This window comes from Plasmodium gonderi (genome assembly GCF_002157705.1).
Source record: "Plasmodium gonderi DNA, contig: Chr12, whole genome shotgun sequence".
In the NCBI taxonomy this organism is placed as follows: Eukaryota; Apicomplexa; class Aconoidasida; order Haemosporida; family Plasmodiidae; genus Plasmodium; species Plasmodium gonderi.
Window position 1 is genome coordinate 1,685,100 of NW_021628937.1, and position 21,952 is coordinate 1,707,051.

Below are 21,952 nucleotides of genomic sequence, written 5' to 3' on the forward strand. Positions count from 1 at the left end.
CAAAAAAAATTAGAAAGGAAAAAAAAATGTATTTAAAAAAAAAAAAAAACATCATAGACATATTACCTATTTTTGTAAAGGAATAAAAGTTAAAAAAAAAAAAAAATGATGTATTATATATATATATATATATATATATATTTTTCTCTTTTTTTTTTCGAATTAAATATTTCTTTTCTATAATGTTTTTTTTTTTTTTTTTTCATTTTTCAAACATTTTTAAGAGAAGAAAAAAATACTACCCTCCCTCCGCAAGGGCCTAGAGGTTGCTTTAAAACACAAAAGGGAATAATATCATAACAATTTGTTAAAACCGGGTTGCACCTTGCAGGAAGTTTATATGCACTAGTGGTGTTATAATTATACATATAAGTGTATATACATGTACCCATAGCATTAGAAAAAATGTTTATTATCAAATATAATAATATTTTGTGTGGTATTATTTTGTTTTCTTTATAACGAGAAAAATAGATATGTTTAAACGTTCCCCAAGTACCTTTGAACATTAGGTACAATTCACCATATCTATACGTATTTTTACATGTACATACATTGTATTCGTTGTTTTGAAACAAAGTGTTAAAGGGAGAATTCCTTCTTTCTGTCATTGTTCCAAATTCTCCCAAAAAATAAAATAAAAAAAAAAAAAAAAAATTATCCCAAGGTATGGAAAGTTTATTAAAAAGATGAGGGGAAAAAGAATAAAAAGAAAATATTTTCTGAGTGTATGCAAAAATGGGGCACATATTAGAACCTATGACAACGAATTTCCATTTTTCAGCACTATAAAGAAAAAAAAACAAATTCCTATGGCATACCATGCAAAATAGTATATACCAAAAGTGCACGACGCATACTTAAAGCCTACATAATAATATGCTTGATAACGTAACACAACCCACTTGGGTCAGGCCTGACAATATACTCCTGATTTAATATGTGAACTCCTGTCAACCCAACTTTCTGATTCATTTTGTCATGTAGAAAGAAAAACTTGGATTAAGGCTGGAATTGGATGTATGTGTATGTGTGTGTTTGTGTGTGTGCCAATTCTACCTATTTCCTTTCGCAAAAGAGACTTTCTTAAAAACGCATAAAATGTGTGCACATATATATATATATATATATATATATATATATATATGTCCAAATCGATAGGTAAAAAAACAAGGTGTAACAGTCCACATTTGCAGCGCTTGCATATACCTCAAATATATGTATAGCACAAGTGCCACTTTGCACTTTACACAATGTTAAGTAAATTAATCAGAATTCAAAAGACAGCATGGTGTTGCTATATCTATAAAAGGGAGAAGTGGATGGATGTAAACGAATGTGTGTTCAGTAGACATGTTTCAATATACAACGAACAAAATAATATCACCTCTACATTAACCAATGCACTCAAGAAACTCATCGTTTGGTAAAAAAAAATAAATAAATCCAGGTATGAAAGAAAAATGTGTTAGCTTAAATAAAATGAATTTCTTCTTCTCCTTCTTCTTCTTCTTCTTCTTATTATTTTATTTATTTATTTTTTTTTTCAATTCAAATTTTCATGCATGTGTCAGATAGGGGGTATACAAATTTTCGTAAAAAACAGGACACGAATAAAACTGATATTCAAATGATGGGACAAAATTGAAATAATTGAATGGGAAATGGGTCAAAAAAAAAGAAAAAAAAAAAAAAAAAAGGAAAAAAAAAAAAAAAAAGGAAAAAAAAAAAAACCAAACTGTCTCTCAAATAACATCGGATTTATACATTAAAAATGGGGGAAGAAAAGATTACCCTGTTTTTACGTGGCATAAGAATATATACATTAAGCATTTTTTTTTTTTTTTTTTTTTTTACTTCCAAAAAATGAATAATTATTCTTACATGCGTATCCATATTTTTGAATACGTAATGACATAAACAAGAAAAACACATGCATAAGAGGTGTGTGATTCACTTTTTTAGTGACATGTAGAGTCCCACATTTCTTCCGTGATAAAATATGCACTTATAAGAGAACCCCCAAAATATCTCCCATTCAAAAATTGAAAAGCTTTCAAAGATTCATCATGATTTGTATACTTAATATATATCTTTCCATCAATATTTTTTGTATCTAACCATATCTTAACAACGCTACCGTACTTATTGCATTCCTCTTTAACATCTTCAATTATGTCATTGAAAAAGTCTGGGTCAGAACCAATGTTCTCATCATTTGGGGAAAACATATTACACAGAACCAAGTTGGGCGTGATATTGTTTAGGCCATTTTGTGCAGATATCGCTAGGGGAGGTTGGGGGATGATAGGATTGGTACCAGCAGTGTATGTGCTCGATATCTGTGATTCAAAGTGGTGGTGGTGGTGGGGGGGGGAAATGAAAATGAAACAAACATGGGAGAAAAAAAATGGCAAAACAAAAAAAAAAAAAAAAAAATGGGTCACGCCTAAGAGTACTTAAGTGCAAATTTTCAAAAAAATGTGAAGCGAAAAGGGATTTTTTTTTTTTTTATTTCTTCATTTTATTTCTTTATTTTTTTGCACTTACTACTCCCGTGTCTATTACAGTATCGCGCTGCAACTTCTGCATGAGGGCTATTTTACTGCCTGCACCGGCTATTAGTCCACCTCCGTCATCATCATCATTGTCTATTTTTTCATTATCCGGTTCTTCAATCTTTTCTTCAGTTTTAACACTCTTTACAGCTGCTTGCTGTTTTTGTAAATTATCTTTTGCGTTTTTTTCAGATGATATGAGATATTTTGAATCTTGGGCATAGCTAACTTTCAGTTCTCGGCCTGCTATTTCCATTCCGTTTAAAACACCCATAGCTTCAATGGCCTCTGAGGTTTTATGAAATTGAATGAATCCAAATCCTTTGGACTTACCTGTGTATGGGTCTCTATGTATTTCCACTTCTAGTATTTCCCCAAATGGATTAAATAGCTGTTTTAATTCTTGTTCTGTTATATTTCCAAGCGGTCCTAATAAACCACCAATATATAATTTTAAAGGAGTATCATTGGGATCAATTGGTTGATGTTTTGCAGCTTTTGCCGCTCTATTTTTTTCTGCTTGTGATGATTGAATTTTAACAGGTCTATTTTTTAGCATATACCCATTTGCTGCTAATGCTTTTACAACTGATTCTTGTGTATAAAATTCTACATATGCTACTCCTTTGGATTTTCCTGATCTCTGATCTTTTATACATTGTATGTCTCTTACTTTTCCAGCTACTTCTGAAAAGAATTCATATATATCTCTTTCATCTGCTTTTAGATCTAAATTTAATACTAGTACAGTTAAATCATCTCTCTTTGCTTCTTCCTGTTCTTGTTTTAGTCTTTGTTCTTCTCTTCTCTTTTCTCTCCTTTCTCTTGCTTTTTCTCGTTCTTTCCTCAGCCTTTCCCTTGCATTTTCTCTTTCTTTCTCTCTTTCTCGTTCTCTTCTTATTCGTTCTCGTACGCGCTCTTTCTCCCTCTCCCTCTCTCTATCTCTGTCCCGACCTCTGCCTCGACCTCTATCCCTGTCTCTGTCCCTGTCTCTATCCCTGTCTCTATCTCGGCCTCTATCTCGGCCTCTATCCCGATCTCTATCATCATCCTCACTTTCACCTTCCTCACTATGTTTCCTCTTTTCCCTCCTCTCATGTTTGTCTCTCTCCCTTTTTCCACTTTTGGTACTTCTTGCTTTACGATCATTTTCGTCATCATTGCTGGAATCAGATTCGCTCCTACTACAGCTAGCTTTTTTCTTTTTTCGCTTCTTTCGTCGATCTCCTTCCCTACTCGACAATTCTTCATTCGACGAGGAATAATCTTCTGTTCTTTTTCTTTCACTTTCTTTATCATTCCTGCTTTTTTTCTTTCTTTTTTTTCTATTTTCACCTTCCGATCCTTCTCCATCCTGCAAATCACCATCAATATCACCGTCTTTATTGCCATCCTTATCGCTGTCCTTATCCCCATCGTTATCATCATCTTCTTTTCCATCTCTGTAAGCACGTTTCTTTTTTGTTATTGAATCTTGATCATCGCTTGATCCCGTTTTTCTATGTTTCTTCCTTGGTTTTTCTCGATTTTCCTCTTCATCTCTTTCCTCATCTGATTTCAAGATATCTAATTTTTTTTCTTTTTTTCTCCTTCTTCTTCTTCTTCTTCCTCTTTCTTTTTCGTCATTATCCGAATCTGTCGATAAAGTTGAATCCTCTCCCGATTCTGATTTAGCTTTTTGTTTGCGTCCTCTACCATTTCTCTTTTTTGCAGATTTTGTTTTCTCTCTTCGCTTCCGCTTGCTGAAATTACTTCCTCTATCATTATCACTATCACTACTTGCATTGTCACTACTTGCATTGTCACTACTCGCATTGTCACTACTCGCATTGTCACTACTTGAATTGTCACTACTTGAATTGTCACTACTTGAATTGTCACTACTTGAATTGTCACTACTTGAATTGTCATTACTTGCATCGTCATTTCCTGCACTGTCACTGCCTGCACTGTCGTTGCTTGCATCGTCACTATTTTCTTTATCATCATTCAAATGATCAATGTCACTTTCTTTGTCATTTTTTCTTTTTCTGACTCTCACTTTTGCGCTTCTTTTTTTACTTTTCGCTTTCTTTTCTTTTCCTTCCTCATTCTCTTCATTTTCACGTGACTGTGATGATTTTCTACTGAATTTTCCTACTGTGCTATCTTTGCTTTTATTTCTCCTCCTTCTTTCTTTGTGTCTACTGATGGATTCATCTGAAGTATACGTTTCACGCTTTTCCTTACTGCTAACACTTGATTTGTACCCTGTTTTATCAATATCTTTTTCTTTTCTTTTTTTTTTCCTTTTATTATCATCACTGTTGCCTCGATCTGATTCCTTGAGTTTGTCCCTCTGTGCTTTATTAGTTTTGTGGTATTCACCAGTATCATTTGCGCTATTATTCAGGTTACTAGTACTAATACTAACGCTGTCTTGACTTTCGCTCCTCTTCTTTCTCGATTTTTTTTTTTCCCCCTTTCCATTATCATTTTTTACACCCTTTCTTCTTTCCATACTCCCATTAAACTCATTTCTATGGGATTTGTTTTTTAAAATAAATTCGTCATCTTCTCTTGTGCTATATTCATAATTATTTTCATTTTCATCTTCATCTTTCTTTTTATCATACTTATTATTCTCCATCTCCTTGTGAATGCAGTTGTCCGATTCACCATTCATTTCTGTTTTATTTAATTCTTTTATTTTATTTTCCTTATTTTTAACATTTCCATTTTTGCTATCCATTTCATTGTTCTTACTTTTATGTTCAAGTAATTTTTCTACTTCATCAAAATATGAATTATCCTCCATTTTGTTAACATGCTTATTGCAAAGTTGTTATTACCACAGGTCTATATATATATACATATATATATATGCGATACTCAACTGCTGGCTATATATCTCTCCTTCTACCCAATATATATATCATAGATAATTTATCAGGATAAGCACTCACGCAAATCCTCTTCTTATTTATATGTTTCTATTCCTTTAAGCTTAGTCTTGTGTGTGTCTCTCCTTCTGTTTTGTCTTTCGCAACTATAAATAATGTGGAAGTAATATTCCTTTGGTCGTGTACTATCTATTACTTTATTTATTTATTTTATTTATTTACTTTATTTATTTTTTTATTTACTTTATTTATTTATTTATTTTATTTATATGTTTATTCATTTTATTTTTACTATTATTTTTTTTCTTTTCCCATTCAGGGGTTCTATTTGGTTATAGTTTCTTTCTCCTATATACATATATATTTGGAATAGGAATTCGCAGAAAAGTTAAAGATGGTCTTATTTTGTAACTCCCTAGTTTTATTTATTTATTTTTTTTTTTTTTTTTTTTTGTTTTTTTTAACTTTCTGTGATATATATGTATGTTATTATGCATACATGTAATGTTGATACGTTTACATGTAGTGTTAGCATAAGATTATGCATACTTGTTTTCATCCTTAAGATTTTCCCTCGTTTTCTCTAACATTCACAATTCTCTGGTTCTTGAAAATATTTTCCCCCCTATTATTCTAAAACGTCGTTTTTCGATATATACTAACGTAGTAAAAAGCGAAGTATTTAAAGGGTTTAATTTTTCTCTTTTCACTTATCTATGTTTTTTATTTTTTTATATTTTTCTTTTTTCCCTCCCTCTTTTTTTTTTTTTTTTTTTTTTTTATTTTGGATACCTGATAAAACAGAGCAAAACAATTGAGATCGCTAATTATTTTTTTTCTTTAAGCCTTTTAAAGCTAGTTATAACTATTTGCTTCTTTTTTTTTCTTTTTTTTCCCATTGCGCGAAGTAGTGATTTTATCACAAATTGTTCATTTCAAGTGTTTCTATAAACATTTAAGTATATGTGTTTAAATAGCATAGAAGATGAGGCTTCTTTTATGTGGTGTATATATATGGATACATACATGCATACATATGTACATGCATACGTACATACATGAATACGTACATACATGCATACATACGTACATACATACGTACATACATACGTACATACATACGTACATATATATATATTTATATGCATACACAGCGACATATATCCTCATTAGAAACTAATTATCTTTTTTTTTTTTTTTTTTCTTCTTTCTCTAACCCCCCCAATTTATAATGCAAAAGTGGCACAACAGAAAAATAAAAAGTTTCACTTCATTTCTATACATATACATGTTTTTGATTCTAGTATGGCTTTTCCAAACGTGCCATTAGTTAATAAAAATTCATTTTATGTTTTTTTCTTTTTTTCCCCTTCCATCACCTCCTTTTGGCTATTCTGAAATTGCAATTCAACACAAATTGAGTAACATATTGAGTGATGTATTGATTGACGTATTGATTGACGTATTGATTGACGTATTGATTGACGTATTGATTGAATTATTGAGGAATAGGTTATTTAAAATTTTTTTTTTTTTTTCCTTTTTTATATTATGCTGAATAAAAAAATATACTATAGGTGTGGTGGGATAGAAACAACAACTCCTTATAGGTATTTCTAAAAATGAAATAACTTTAAGGACGTGGGGGCGAAGGGAAAAAAAAAAAAAAAAATGATCAAAGCATAGAATTAGGTGAATCGACCCAGGTGAACGAAATTAGCATGAACATGTGATATAGACAAAATGCACATACATGCAAAGTGAAATATCTCTTGTGTGTGATTTTGCACGAAGATCCAAATGGAAATACAAAAGTTGTGTAGTATTCTATTTTTTTTTTACGACATGTTTATAACCCTTTCGATAATCCTCTAACACCCAAACATTTCAGGGAAATGTTCCAGTTTATTTCTTCTACTCCGCGGGCTTTCGCTTGATGAACGAGATTTTAGAGCTGGCACTTTCAGAGAGGCCCGATGAAACGTATAAAATACGTTCTATATGCATACACATATGTACACACATATATGTAAACACACACCTATTTATAAAACAAAACCATTCGTGCTATTGGGCTGTATGAAACATAAAAAGGAGGAGCTAAATTTACATGCTTGCAAAACGAAGCTGTAATTTACATTTTTCATAGGCTAATGTTTCATCCATTCGTGCTTATCTTTTTTTTTTTTTTTTTTCATAAATTGTTTATTATTATTTAAGTATGCTGTAAAAATGAAAACAAATTTTTAATTCCTATTATAAGATTCATTTGTGTATACAAATGGGGGATTAACAGACAAACAAAAAAAAAAAAAAAAAAAAAAACTTGGTTAGAGACGTGTTAACCATCCGTGGTCTCCGTGCACATGCTTATTTTGTATAGGTGGTTACAAAAAAAAAAAAAAAAAATAATTCACTCATGTAAATGTTCCTATGGGGGAAAGTTATCATGTCTGGTGTTGTAACGGCTGGAAGAGTAGTACTATGTTGCACATTTGTATGGATGCACATTTGCATGGCTGCTTATTTGTGTAGTGGCAGTGGGGTGATGACATGGATTACCCAGCGGGACATGCTAATCTAGTTCAAGGATATGTTTTGTGGGAATGTCCGCGACGGAATCATCGAAAAAGGCACTCTGTGTGATGTACTCTATGCACTTGATAAGTTTTTTTTCATAATGATAAATTTCCTTTTTCATTAGTTGATATAACAAAGGGGAATTTCTGTGAATATTGAGAGAATCAATAAGCTGCAACTTCTTTCGGGACCGTTTCTTTTTGTTTACGATATAATTGTTTCCATTTGAATTAAAACCAATAGGGTAATAATTATTTTCATAAATATTGTGCATTTTATTTTGTTCTAATTTGGTTAGTAAAGGAACAAAAATGGATTTTTCTGACTGATTTTTGCAATATATGTTTCTTCCTAGAGCTGAACAATAGCTTTCAAATAATAATTCTTCAATTAAACAATTTGGTTTTTTTTTTTTTTTTTTAGCTATTTTATTATTTTTAATATTCCCTATTTTACTTCTTGTTGGATAATTCTTTTTTCTTTCCTCAATCCATTTTTCAATTTCTTTTGAATCATTTAGTATAATTTCATTCTTCTCATTTTTCATATGATTTAATAAATGAAATTCTAAATCGTCAATATTGTACACTTGTCCACAGTTATCTATAGGACACTTTATGTGTTCACTCTTGTTATGTTCATCTAAATCCTTGTCTTCAATATTTTTATCACAATACGTGCAAAAAGTTAACTTTGAATTTTCTTTCTTTATTTTTTTATCATTTTCTCTTTTAACATATCCTTCATCCATTTTACTTCTACTATTTGTCGTTTCCATCACTTGGCTAGAATTATTAGTAATCACAGAATTTCTTTTGTTTTCTCTTCTATCACCATAATACTTTGTATTTTGGAAATGAAAAGGACCTTGTAAATTTTTTGATTTCTTCACGTTCATATAATCTTTCACTACACTGTTGCTATTCAACTGGGGCGTAAAGAAATATGAGGAAAGATGCTTCATATCGTTCTTGTTTTTGCATACCTCATGAGAATTTCTCATTATCCAAGTATTCCCATTCTTAATATTTTTATATTCGTATGTGTCTGCTATAGTACCGTTTTCCCAAAAGTTCTTATTCGATATTCTCTTATTTGCCACCTTGTCATAGTTTTCATTGTAAGGATCGTCCATATCTTGAATGTTCCTCTTTCTGTTGGGTTTACTATTAGTAGTGCTCATTTGGAAAAATCCATTTCTGTATACTCCCCTTGATTTGGAATATCCACCTTGAGGTGCATAAATTGTTTCTTCACCCTTTTGCATTTCTCTATGTATGAATCTGTTCCTATAAAGACCATTCAATTTGTTATTTTCATCGCACATAGTGTTTTCTATGTTGTACAACATATTCTTATTTACATTTGTTAAAAGTGATTCCTTCATATTATCATGAACATCGCACGTTTTATAACTACTTTTAGCATTATATTGGATAACTTTTTCCTTTTCTGGAATTTTGAAAGAATACCCTCTTTGGGTATGTTGGTTATGATGGTCTTCATTGTAATGATACCCAATATTATTGTTAATATCATCATTTTTATAACCATTTGTGTATGAAGAAAAATAATTTTCCAAATAATTTTCATTTGAAAGCAATGGAATCTCTTCACCTTCTCGTTCAGTATATCCCTTTTCATTGTTCCTTTCTCGATTGTTTTTTATTTGATTTTGGTTGTTTACATCTTTCATTTCTGTTCCAGGTTGTCTTCTTAACTCCTTGTTATGATTTCTATTGAAGTTCCTACTAGGAGCTCGTTCATGCTGTGGATTCCAACGGGGAGAGTTCTGCTCATTTTTATTTGGCTTATTTTGTACATATTCAACATCGGAACGCAACCATGGTTCACCATGTCCCTTCACTATTTGATTAGTACCAAAATAGTTTATCGATGTTGTAATACTATTTCCATATAACATTTTTTGACTTTGCGTGCCGTTATACAATTGGTTATAATTATTTTTTACTATGCCCACGCAACCTATATAATTCTTTTCATTTGCATTTTTATTCATTTTTTTTTTTTTTTATTCACTCTTTTTATTCATTCTTTTATTGAAAAGCGGAAGAAATTATAGTCATAAAAATGGAATACTTCATTTCTTAGTCACACGGTGTTTTACATGAAAAAAAAAAAAAAAAAAAAAAAAAAAAAAAATGAAAAGTTATTACAACATTCATTTAGTGCCTACAATTTATGTATTTTTTCATCAATTATTTTTTATGGTTTTATTTTTTAAAAAAAATAATAATTATGGTTATATTACAATATGGGAAATAATTTCATGCGACCCAGTATTTGCATTAAGGAAATAAGCTTCTTCACTTTGATATCCATTTTATATATTTTTTTTTTTTTTTTTTTTAATTTTAATTCTTCTGTGAGTCCAGCATAAGCAACAGCAACGGCACCAATTTTAGACACTTTTTTTTTTTTTTTTTTTTTTTTTTTTTTATATAACACAATTGTCAATTCAAAGAAGTGTGAAGCAGAATTGTGCTCAAGCATTTTTTCTGCCGATCCACTGTGTCACGTTATAAGTACACTTATATTTATACATGTATATATGTATATTATGTATATATATGTATATTATCTATATTATGTATATATATATATATATAAACACTTATGCGGATACGAAACAAATCTTTTTGAGCTGTGGCATGAGAAAACAGGTGTCAACCTATTTTGAAACAGATTAAAAATAGACTTTTCATATTCATATAACTTCAAAGGGTAGTAAAAAGAGGTGGGTTTTTTATATATAGCTTATGGCTTAACTGTAATAGGACAAATATATATATATACATTCCTACACGTGTATAAGAATATTTCACACGTAGAAAGTGCGAAGATTGTTATAAAAGCTGATTACGGTGTACTAGGAAGGAACTATCTTTTAAAAATGAAATTACACATTGTTTTAAAGAAAAAAAAAAAAAAAAAAAAAAAGCACGTGAACACATAATCAAAAGAACGTTTTTCCTCTTTACACTATTTTAAATTCAGTTTACTCTTGACGACCACACTGTACTGCACATTTCAACCCATTTGAGCAGCCTCATACAGCAATGCATTATTTTTTCTGCTATATTTGCAAAGGCTAAATTATTTGTAAAATTTCAATTCTTCACGATAATTGGGAATACGTATCACACATTTTAATCACACGTTCTTCTTCTTGACATAACGGTAACTACGATGCATTTTCTGTTTAATACACACATAAATGTTTTCTGTCACGGAGGATATGACATTTCTTCATTCTAATCCACACACACACATAAGTATAATATAACATAATATAATGTAGTATAATGTAGTATAATGTAACATAATATAATGTAGTATAATGTAGTATAATGTAGCGTAATATAATCCTTTGTTCAATTAAAGAGCGCGTTTCTTTACATGAACATAATTTCACATTAATGTAGAAATGAATATGGAACGTTTTCTCTCCACTTAATTTAACTAACATTGATGTGTTTCATCATAAGAGTATAAACCACAGCACCGTATATATTTTTGGCCTTTTGAAAAATGTGTGACATAAAGACAAGTATGAACAAGCACAAGTGCAATTACTCGTTTTGCTTTTCTACCTTGCGTTTTCACGTGATTATGCTTCAAATTCGTAAAAAATAAAAAATAAAAAAAAGGAACACAAGGAGCAGAAGAAGAAGAGAAAGAGTGAAAGAGTGAAAGAGTGCAAAGCAGCAAAAGTAGAAGGAAAATACAAAAGAATGTGTTTTAAAATAGGATCTATATAGCTATATACATCTCATTCATAGCATAGACACAAGAAAAATGTAAACATGATACATATACCAAAATTGGGACACGCCTCTATTACTCTTTTCCCATATCGTTGCATACATATTTATAGCTCTTTTTTTTTTTTTTTTTTTTTTTTTTTATTATTTTTGCTTACTTTAGTGAGGAATATATGCGCATAGGGAACCCATATACGTGCAGCTAATAATCTGGCATTAGTATATTTATAATTTGGCACAACTGGCCAATGGAAAACAGTAAAGACATAGTGCTACATGGAAATAGTGACGAAAGAGTGTGTAATGACAATGATCATGTGATATGTGAGAAAAATGTAAGAGCTAATGAAATCGAATTAGAACTGAAGGAATGGAAAACGAGTAAGGAGGATATCTTATCATTTATGCAGAATAGAAAAATTATGAATTTTTCTGATTATATATCGAAATATGATAGTGAAATAAAAAAAAAAATGGACCAAGAAGAAATTATTGTCATTTGTACAATTGTTAATATACCTTACCAAGTCCGGAATTATAATAAAGAAAAATTTATTTTTTGGGACATTTCAGATTTGCAAAATACACAGTCAAGACTCTTTTTAACGGGGGAAATTTGTGAACAAAATGAATCCGAAAAGGAAGGAACCGTAATTGCATTAGTCAACCCAGTTGTAAAAGACAAAGATCCACAATACTACAATTCTAGATTGTTAGAAGTGTTAGAAAAAGCAAATTTAAAAATCATAGGATCAATTGATAAACTAGAAAGATGCAAAGGAAGAAAGCGAAATGGGGAAGGATGCAAAATTGTTATTTATACTCCACTCTTTGGCCATTTTTGCAAGTATCACGTTAAACAAGATCGAACAAAACGTGGAAAGAAGAAATCCGGAAGAAACACAAGATATGTAGAGGTTGGACCTATAACATGGGACGAAGAAGATGCTGCAGAAGAACCGGATGTGACAAACCCTGTGAACGAGGGGGAACATGCTATCCCCTTAAAGTGTGCAGAAGAAAATGAAAGCAGTACTTCTACTACTACAACCTGCAACAGTAAAACAAAAAGCAAGAAGAAGAATATGAATAAGAAAAAGGATGGTATGGAAGGGATTGGTGATATGAAGGGAAATGGCTTAGACAGAGACGGGGAAATACTCGATATAGAATCCATCATAGGTATGTACACAAGTAAGCTGGTAGTTAAAGATAAAAAAAAAAAAAAAGAGCTGATTGAAAACAGAATAAAAGAATTAGATAATATTTCAAAGTTAAACAATGATGGACTTGATTTAGATATGATAGAAAAAGAAGAATCAGTGAATAAGGAAGAAGAAGAAGAAGAAGAAAAAAAAAAAAAAAAAGAAGGAGGAGGAGGAAAAGCACACAAAACAGCAAATGATATTTTATCTGTACAATGTCCTGAACTTATACATTTAATTCACAAATCTAATAAAAAAGATGAAGATGAGAAAGAAATAGATCAAGAAGAAGCTTTAAAAATTAAAGAAGAAACTTGTAAAAAAAATGAACAACACGCTGCTTCCAATGAAGAAAAACAGAAAAGAAAATTTGATAATTTCTTAGCTAAATTAATTGAATTACAAAAATCCAAAGATGAAAATGATGTTAAAACTCTCATAAAGGGATTAGTTTATGTTACCAATAATTTCAGTTTTAGCATAAAGAATGTAAGCAATTCCAACATCTTTGATGTGTGCTACAAGTTGATGGATCATAGGAATGAAGATGTTGCTATAGCAGCTTTGAAATTTAAAAGAAAAATTAACACTCTATATATCAACTACTACAAAAATAAGCTTAAGAAGCAAAAAGTTGCTGAATCAGGAAGAGGAAATGAGGTCTCTGCTCATGAGAAGATTGCTGAGTGTGAAAAGAACCACTCTAGTCCTGCATAAATGTTTAGTGTAAATTTTACAAAAACAAAAAAGATATAAATTCACATTTTTTTTCATAAAATAACAAAATTAATTTTGTTCTACTTCTTTTGATACTCCGTCTTTGTTCTACAACATTTTGTTTTTTTTTTTTTTGTAAACTTATTGAATATTTTTAATGTTAATTTTTTTTTTTTTTTTTTTTTTTTTTGCATAACATTTGGTTGTTAATAGTACGGCCATACATATTTATGTATATATATATGTATGTGTACATGTCTATGTGCAGGATTGGGTAGTAAACAGATATTTTTTTTTTTTTTTTTTTTATTTCTTCCCCCCAACTCAACAATCGTGCATATGAATAGATTTCTTTACATGCATTTTCATACCCTTCCTCCCTTTTGAAAGAACCTCTTTGCCATCACGTAAATATAAGGGACATGCAAGTACATTAATGTAAGTATATATACATATTTTGCACATACCTATAAATATATGAGTGGTGGCATCACGTAAAATGATAAATGATGAGAAGTGAAGGGTGAGGAATGGAAAAAATGAATAAATAAAAATGTTTCTTTTATTTTTCCCAAATGTTTAACAATTGTATGTAAAGAATGGCAAGATTTTTATGATTATGATAAGAAGTATACATTTACTTCAACTTTTTTGGAAATATCCTTTTGTATATATATCCCCACTCTTTTGATTATTTCACTTTTTCTCTTTTTTCTTATTTTTTGCCTGAACAAAACTTCATTTGTATCACGTGCACAACCGGATTACGAGTTGTAGGGACACCCATATTTACGAGATCCAACCTTGTTCGTACTTTTTATTTCTACATATTTATACAAACACAATTAAAATATATACATATATGTATATACGTATATATGCACACAATTTTTTTTGCCCAGCCCAATTACCCCACAGGTGTTGAAAATTGGGAGTTCATTCCTTTCTATGCTAACCGCTTACCCCGCCAGTGTTATAGCTATCTTCTTTTTTTTTTTTTTTTTTTTTTTTTTTTTTTAAAACACAAATTTACATGTACATAATGTAAGAAAAAAAAAAAAAAAAAAAAATATAATAAATAAATAATTAAAGAAGGGAAAAGTAGCCGTTTAAAATTTTTTACATTTGGAGACAATACATAAACGACATGACGTTTTCATTTTTTAAAACACATGGAATGTGGAAAAAAGGAAAATTGAAACAATTTTATTTTTGAGCCTCCCCCTCTTTTTGTAACAATTAAATATATCGAGCTCATATTAACAACATTTCCATAAAATACTCTTACATTTTCTTTACCTTATTGATAAAATGACCATTGAGATTCCCCTATTATTATCATCTACATTTCCATTAATATGGAAAGCAGGATTAGCTCAACTTTCTTTTGCGAAAACGGGAGGTTCATTAGCTGCACTGAAAGGCACATCCTTACTGTTAAGTAAAGCTGCCTCAACAGGTAAAGCGGGACTCCTAGCTTCTACGTCTACGCAACTTGACAACATTAAAGAGGCAGCACAAAAATTAATCGAAGAAATAGAAAAAAATATCAATGTCAGCTTATTTTTTTATAATATAGAAGAAGAAGAATCAGCCGGGTACTACTTAATGAAGAAGCGACAAGAACATGAGAAAGAGGCATCAACAGCTTGAGCATATATAAAACTCACGAAAAAGGTAATAAGAAGACAGTTCGATGAATGGATAAAGAAGGAAATGACATAAAAATGGCATAAAAGTGACGAGACAATGGAACAGTTGTATACATATAGAAAAGGAAAAAGAAAAATGTAATTCTTTTATGTGTTGGTGTACTACATATTATGCCAAATTTGGTATCAAGGATTCGGTGCCATTGTTAAAATATCAATACTTATTCACACATGAGCAGAATTTTTATCTACTGTTTAACACTGTTAAAAAAGGTGTCGTCATTTATACATTTGCAACGATTATAAAATATAGTTTATCCTTATGTGTATATGTACATGTACACATTGGGTGTGTACTTTTTTTTTTTTTTTTTTTTTTTCTTGCGTTTTTTGTTTGTTCCCTTTTACTTCCTTCCAAAATAAGGCATCACTTATTCTGATAAAATTTTCCTTTCTTAAAAAGAAAGACGAGAACTCTTTTACAATTGAACTCACTTGTATGTTAAGAAGCATAATAACATAAAATTTCCGAGTGACTCCCTCGGTCTTATTTTATTTATTCAATCGTTTATTCGTTTATTCATTCACTTGTTTATGTATTTATTTATTATTTTTTGCTCTTAAACCTTTGCAATTTAAAAAGGGGTCTGAGCAACGCGCAGAGCGGTTGGCTCATTCGCACAAGGGGAAAATAAATTCAATTGCCATGTAACCATATTAGTTCACCACATATTATGGTAATAAACGGTATTCACACGTGTGTAAAGAATGTGTAGACATGTACACACATCCTGCTGTGGTTTAATTAAAATGGTGAAGAGCTATTCATCTAGTTTTTTTTCTTTCTTCATCTTTATTTCTTATTTATTTCATGTATTCCGTGATCGATTACAAACGTATGCATAATACATAGGAATATTGAGGTATAACTTTCTCATATTTGCCTCCATGTCGTCCAAAAAAGAAATAAAAAAAAATATGCACCTCTTGTGAACTAAATCGTTCATAAGGGGCAGAGTAAAAGGAAGCGTGTTCTGAAGTATTCAATATACTGACCTGCTAAACTGTCAAACTTTTTAATTTAAAAAATCATTTTCATGCGAAATGTATGTACCATTTTGCAAAAAAAAAAAAAAAAAAAGAAAAAGAAAAAAGGTAAGCGTGGCAAAGTTGCTCTTATGGCAAAAAAAAAAAAAAAAAAAAGAGGTAAAGGTAGTACCACAAAAATGGCAACACAAATTATATATATATATAAGAGAAGTAAAAAAGGCACATAAAAAAGGCACATAAAAAAGGAACATAAAAAAGGAACATAAAAAAGGAACATAAAAAAGGAACATAAAAAAGGAACATAAAAAAGGAACATAAAAAAGGAACTTGAAAAATCGCATTTATAACTTTTTGCAAAACAGGAAAACCTCCAAAAAACGAGGACGTTTAAGTAAAATATCTAACATTACTTGGATTCCAATTTGAATACTCAAACGTGTATAAAGGCACGCAAAAAAAAAAAAAAAAAAAAAAAAAATGCTTTTGATTAATCCATCACAAGTTTAATGTATTAAAGCATGAGTTAAAAAGGGTTGCAGGAGAGACGCTAAAGGAGACAATATTTTCATCACCATCAGTTGAGAAAAAAAAAAAAAATAATAAATGTTGCCAATTTTGTAAAACAATTATATATATACCACCAGCAGCATGAAGAATAATATAACATACACTTTAAAATGTAAATGCATTTGCATTTACATGTATATATAAAATCCATGTTTTTTTCTTTTTTTTTCTTTTTTTTTAAAAATTTTTTCTCCTTTGCCCCTGTGATATTGTAAAACTATTCAAAAAGAGGGAAAATAAAAAGAAAATACACTTTTACTTGTAGGATATATATATATATATATTAGCATAAAAGAGAAAAAGCAACACAAAAGAAGCCCTTCATTTTATCAGGTTCTCTTTTCCTCGCTCCTCCTAATCCTCATCACCACAATCATATTAATGTCGTGATTTTTTCTTCCTTTTTTTTATATCATATAGGAGAAAGATATATCAAATTTGTATCACTTTAATTTTTTTTTTTTTTTTTTCCCCCTCCCTTACTCCACCCAAAAGTTCCATCAAATCGTGTGTAGTATATATTGTATACAAATATGTAGCATATACTTAATATATGGATTAAATGCATCACATATGTATTTTACAGGATTGTATATATATATATATATATATATACATGTGTGCGTGCATGTGTGAATACGTATACGCGCACGTTTCCAAGTTTGCATATGCTTACTGCGGAGGCACAAAACATACTCCCCACCTTTTTTTTGAAGGTATAAGTTTTCGTTTCCCTCGCTTTCATACTCTTGTGTACACAAGAACAGCCCCTGTCTCCCTCTACCCCCAAAAAAGTTTCCACATTCTTGGAGAACGAAAAAGTCTTAGCAAATAAAGAATTCTTGTTAAGTAAGCTGAGTACATGCACTTTTAACGCGGGAATTGAATTATCCGAACGATTTTTAAAATGCTAAATAATAATGGTTTTAATGGAGGAATAAGTCAGATGAAAACATTCCAAGGGGGTGGAAACCTCCAGGGAAGTAGCCAATTTCAGGGTGGTGGCCAATTTCAGGGTGGCAATACCACCTTCGCAGGTATCGGAAATAATGAACAACAGCCACATATCTATGGAGAACATCAAAATGGTAATAGCAGTTTTTATGGAGTGAAAACCCTGAACACAGCAATTACCTATAATCAGGGATTCTCAGACAAGAACATGATGTATGGAAATAACTCCTTCGGAAGGATCAACACTGAAATGATGGAACAAAACCCTAACCTTTATCTGACAAAGAATACTATGGGGAATAGTAGCACCATAGGAAATAGTGATGCACAGAATAGTGCCCCTCGAAACAACGTTGTGCTGAACAATGCTGTGGGATATGGAGATTACCAAAACAGTAATAATAGTTTACATTTTTATAACAAAGACCAAAGTAGTACTAATTATAATAATGAAACACTATTTACCCAGGTTAAACAAAATGTATCCATATTTGGAAACAAGTCAAAAAATAATTCCCCCCTTTTTGGCAATAATTTAAAAAGCGAAAATAAAAATGCAACATGCAATTTTAGGTTCTACGACTTTGTAAGTCATGATAAATCAATATTTGGAAATAGATTAAAAGATGGAAAACCACTCTTCATGAATAATAAAAATGTAAATAAGCAGTTAACACCATCTGCTAATGAACAACATGGCAATAATTATTTACTAAATAATAATAATATAAATAATTTAGTAGGGTCCAAAAGTGAAAAAAATTACATGAATTATAACAACGATTTGAAAAATGATTCTTCGTATGGGTTTAACACATCCAACGAAATTATACCAAAATCTGTTATCATGAATAGAAATAATAATATTAATATTGGGGTAAACCTACCTCAAAATCAAGTGTTCGGAAATACCTATAACCAAAATAGTAACAACTTATGTAGTAATATAAACACAATTCCAAGTGCACAAGATGATTCTACGTTTATAGTTGGGGCCAATAATGAACTCAACTCAACCAATTTCATTTACAACAATAACTTTAATCCTATATCTGAAAATATGCAGAACGAACAGTACCACATGTATAACAGGAACATTGTCACTGGAAGAGATCCAATGAATCATAATTTTTCTCCATTCCATAATGCTGGAGTAGACGGATCTACTATCAATACACATGATAATTTATCATACGGTAATCCGATGATAAGTAGTAATCATAACATGTTAAGATATTCAAACGTTTTACCAAAAGGTAATTATCTCCCCCCAAACGAGAACACCCAAATGATCGGTGCTAATGTTGCTATAAATAGCACCACTCATATTCCCTCTGGTGCAGACACTCTTATGAACGACTTTTCTATGAACAACGCTATGCATGGCATAGGATTTGTTGGTACCCAAATGAATTTAAATAAAAACGATATTTACTACAACAGTAAGGGAAATATGGAAAATCAACAAAATATAAATTTCGGAAATAATAACCCCAAGTTAGAGGGACAAATAAACACAGGAGATAGAAACATATTCGTGAACAACGCTGCTCATTATGAGACGAATGAAAATTTGTTAATGGAAAACACACAATCAAATGATGCTTTAAGAAATCATTGCAAAGAAATGGTTTACTCAAGTCATCTCCAACAAGATGCTAGTAATAGTAGTAATAATAATAATAATAATAATAACAAAGAGAATGAAATTTTTTTTACAAATGAAAATGAAATAATGTTTGAAAAAAAATACGTAAAAGAGCATGGAAACGAAGAAAATGAAAAAGAAAATACCCAAATAAACAAAAAAAAAAAAATTATGTTTTTTAATAAAGATTTTATAAAATCTTTAGAATTAATAACAAATCATAATTTAAATAGTTACAATGAAAATAGATCCACCATATACTCATTTCCTAGTACTTTGTCATCCAATAATGCTGCTTTTTATATGCAAGCGGTTGACGAATGTAAGAAAGGGGAAAGATTTGACGTTGACGTGGAATTATATAATAAAATTTTTACCAAAAATAGGGCAGAACAAACATTTTCTGTTTTAAAAAATATAAATGTTAATAAAAAAATAAATGAACAAGACATTGCTCTCGATATTTATTACCCACTTTTACATGTAGAAAAAATAAAATTTAGGCAATCCATCACTCCAGAATATTTGTATAAACCTATCAATGCCCCTTTTGAGTTGGGACAAATTCCGACCATTATTTGACTGTCATGTTTTTTTTTTTTTTTTTTTTTTTTTTTTTTTTTCCTCTCGAAGCTCCTCCTAGCTGTGTATGTAATGTGGGTAGGAGCAGGAGAACGAAGAAGAGGAAGAAGAAGGGAAGAACCACAAATTTGTTTTTTAATCGAAACGTACGTTTGATTGTTTCTTTTGGAACGCGAACACAAATTGGTTACTTTCATGGGACAGTTTGTCGCATCTATTGCGTATTCATTTTCACCCATGTGCCCATTTGTATATTTTGCATTTTTTCCCCGTTTTTCCATGCGAAAAGAATTCATATTATGTTTCAATTATATATAGCATAATTATGCAGATGAGTTTTATTAGAATTTGTAACATTTTCCTCTCCCACTTATTCCTGTTTGCTTCTTTTTTTTTTTTTTTTTTTATTATATTTTTATTCCATTTTATAATTTATTATTATTTTTTTAATCACCTGTGTTGTACATGTGTTTTTTTTCTTTTTTTTATACCTGTGACATGCATGTGTATATTTATATAACAAACCCCGTTTGGCAAAATTCTACTTATCAGCATTTACTTTTTACAAACATAATACATATGTGCATATTTATTTTTATGTCTTATTTTTATTAGTCATTCTTTCCTCCATCTACCTTTTCCAAACATAGTGCATATATTATACTATTATAATAAAAAATTTCGTACTAACCTTCACCTTTTTCTAAAATTAAACAAAAAAAAAAAAAAAACGAAACGAAAAGAAGCGAAGCGAAAAGTCTCTAAAACAAAGATATAAGTTTTTTCCAATTTTACTAAACGGAGCAAAACACAAAAAGACAAGTGGCAACTATCGTGTAAAAAGACAGACGGCAGAGTTATTCTTAAATTGTAATATATATATACATGTTAAGCTACTCTAGACGTACAACTGCAAAAGACAATATTCTTCATAACGAAAGGAAAGAAAATCACAGAAAGTCATGAAATCAAAATTCAAAATCGGGTTAGATGAGTAGAAATGTTTTTAAAATATACACAAGTTTATTAATAACATAATTTGTATATATATGTGTATACATATTTGTATGTATTTTTATATATAGCATGATTACTAATATTAATTTAAAAAAAAAAAAAAAAAGGAAAAGGGAAAAACATAGTGATAAAAGGTTTAATTTGTGAAAACACCATAGCAGACTCGGTTATCCATGTCAGAGGTTCTCTCTGATTTAGTGTCATGCGTTGAATGCATAATTTGCATATTCATCCAAATGAACTAATCAGACTTAACAAATGAGTGGGGTTATATACACATGTGACTTAATGATTTGCACTAAAAAGGTGGTACTTAACTGCAGTAAGCTATTCTATGGGTAATATAACCAAAATATGTTAGGAAAAAAAATCGACGTCCATATAAAGAGCCTACTGTTGCTGCCCTTTCAAAAAAAGTACGTATGTGTGAAATTTCCCCATTTCATAGATGTTACAAAAAATTGTACTCTCTTAATGTAAAAAAAATGTCACATCACTTCAGGAACACAAAAATCAGGTAATGATGATACCACAAATGCTCGTCATAATCCGAATAGCATAACTTAAAAAAAAAAAAAAAAAGAACAAAAAAAGAGCAAAAAAAGAAAAAAATATATAAATAAAACAAGATAAAATATGCTAAAATGTGCTAAAATATAATGAAGTAAAATAATAACAGTAATAATAATAGCACAGGGGCAAGTATATACTGCTCCAGCTTAAATTGAGAAAGAATCATTATAAATTTCTTGAAA

The 21,952-nt window shown here is 30.2% G+C and overlaps 5 protein-coding genes across 5 annotated transcripts; 3 read left to right on the forward strand and 2 right to left on the reverse strand.

The window, feature by feature from the left end:
* Positions 1-1,961: 1,961 nt before the first annotated feature.
* PGO_123440 (splicing factor 1) lies at positions 1,962-5,355 on the reverse strand (the record flags this gene model as incomplete). Its single annotated transcript, XM_028689134.1, has 2 exons — positions 1,962-2,342; positions 2,554-5,355. The coding sequence occupies 2 exons, from the start codon at positions 5,353-5,355 to the stop codon at positions 1,962-1,964; spliced, it is 3,183 nt and encodes a 1,060-aa protein (XP_028544935.1).
* Positions 5,356-8,015: 2,660 nt separating this feature from the next.
* On the reverse strand, positions 8,016-10,040 carry PGO_123450 (hypothetical protein, conserved; the record flags this gene model as incomplete). The annotated part of the gene is made up of 1 exon (XM_028689135.1): positions 8,016-10,040. One exon carries the CDS (start codon positions 10,038-10,040, stop codon positions 8,016-8,018), a length of 2,025 nt encoding a protein of 674 aa, XP_028544936.1.
* Positions 10,041-12,053: 2,013 nt separating this feature from the next.
* PGO_123460 (hypothetical protein) lies at positions 12,054-13,727 on the forward strand (the record flags this gene model as incomplete). Its single annotated transcript, XM_028689136.1, has 1 exon — positions 12,054-13,727. One exon carries the CDS (start codon positions 12,054-12,056, stop codon positions 13,725-13,727), a length of 1,674 nt encoding a protein of 557 aa, XP_028544937.1.
* Positions 13,728-15,038: 1,311 nt separating this feature from the next.
* PGO_123470 (hypothetical protein, conserved) lies at positions 15,039-15,380 on the forward strand (the record flags this gene model as incomplete). The annotated part of the gene is made up of 1 exon (XM_028689137.1): positions 15,039-15,380. One exon carries the CDS (start codon positions 15,039-15,041, stop codon positions 15,378-15,380), a length of 342 nt encoding a protein of 113 aa, XP_028544938.1.
* A 2,523-nt stretch (positions 15,381-17,903) lies between these two features.
* On the forward strand, positions 17,904-20,180 carry PGO_123480 (hypothetical protein, conserved; the record flags this gene model as incomplete). Its single annotated transcript, XM_028689138.1, has 1 exon — positions 17,904-20,180. One exon carries the CDS (start codon positions 17,904-17,906, stop codon positions 20,178-20,180), a length of 2,277 nt encoding a protein of 758 aa, XP_028544939.1.
* Between the last annotated feature and the right edge of the window lie 1,772 nt (positions 20,181-21,952).